At 41.3% G+C, this 738-nt stretch overlaps 1 protein-coding gene across 1 annotated transcript in view; it reads right to left on the bottom strand.

Annotated features, from left to right (window-relative positions):
- The window catches only part of LOC102672075 (anosmin-1), an 8621-nt gene extending 7955 nt beyond the window's left edge, over window positions 1-666 (bottom strand). The window contains exon 1 of the mRNA XM_006619003.2: window positions 323-666. Coding sequence (XP_006619066.1) covers window positions 323-458 — 136 coding nt within the window. The 5' untranslated portion in view covers window positions 459-666. The remainder of the gene's footprint in view (window positions 1-322) is intronic.
- Between the last annotated feature and the right edge of the window lie 72 nt (window positions 667-738).

The raw sequence follows: 738 nt of genomic DNA, 5'->3' as shown, positions 1-738 counted from the left end.
CCAAAAATCTAGATGAAAATAAATATATCAATTTAATTTTTTTTTTTTTTTGTATAATAAAATCTAATAAAATTATATCTGAAACAAATATGATTCCACATTCCCTCTAAACATAACATTTTCTCAACTTCCCTCCAAATTTATAGAAATCTATCATCTCTCTATTTTCCATCGAATCCTTCAAAAAGAAAAAAAAATTTTCAAAATACATCTATCATAATTTCTAACGTTATTCGTACCCAACTCCAACAATAACCTTAGAGCGAAAAGACGATAACACGATAACGGATACGAGGTCTATTAGCAATTCGACAATACGTACGTTTGAGAATAGTCGGTAACCTAAACTCAACGGACAACTTCACACCGGGACTCGAGTGACCAGCCACGGGCATCAGGGGTGTCAAACGATTTCTGTACGTGAGACGAGGCATTGTGCAGATTCTGTGCTTCGGCATTATCCCTCTTTTAAAAGGACGTCGCCTCGTTCGTTAGCTGATAAATTAAGCGGAAGGACGTCGAGCCGCGCACCGAACCGGTAAAACCGAAGAAGACGTAGCGAACCGATCTCGGCGAACCGTTCGAACTGAGATCGGGCTTACTTTCTTGCGCGGACCGATCCTCTCCTGTACTTCTCTGGCACTTCTCCTACTACTTCGACCCACGCCATTCGTTCCCACCACCCTGCTACCACCCATCGCAATGATCGAATCATTAACTTTGGAAAGGGTCCTGCCA

The sequence above is a fragment of the Apis dorsata genome, unplaced genomic scaffold, assembly GCF_000469605.1.
Source record: "Apis dorsata unplaced genomic scaffold, Apis dorsata 1.3 scaffold_383, whole genome shotgun sequence".
NCBI classification, from domain to species: Eukaryota; Metazoa; Arthropoda; class Insecta; order Hymenoptera; family Apidae; genus Apis; species Apis dorsata.
The sequence above is the reverse complement of the archived record's forward strand: the minus strand, read 5'-3'. Positions and strand labels throughout refer to the sequence as shown.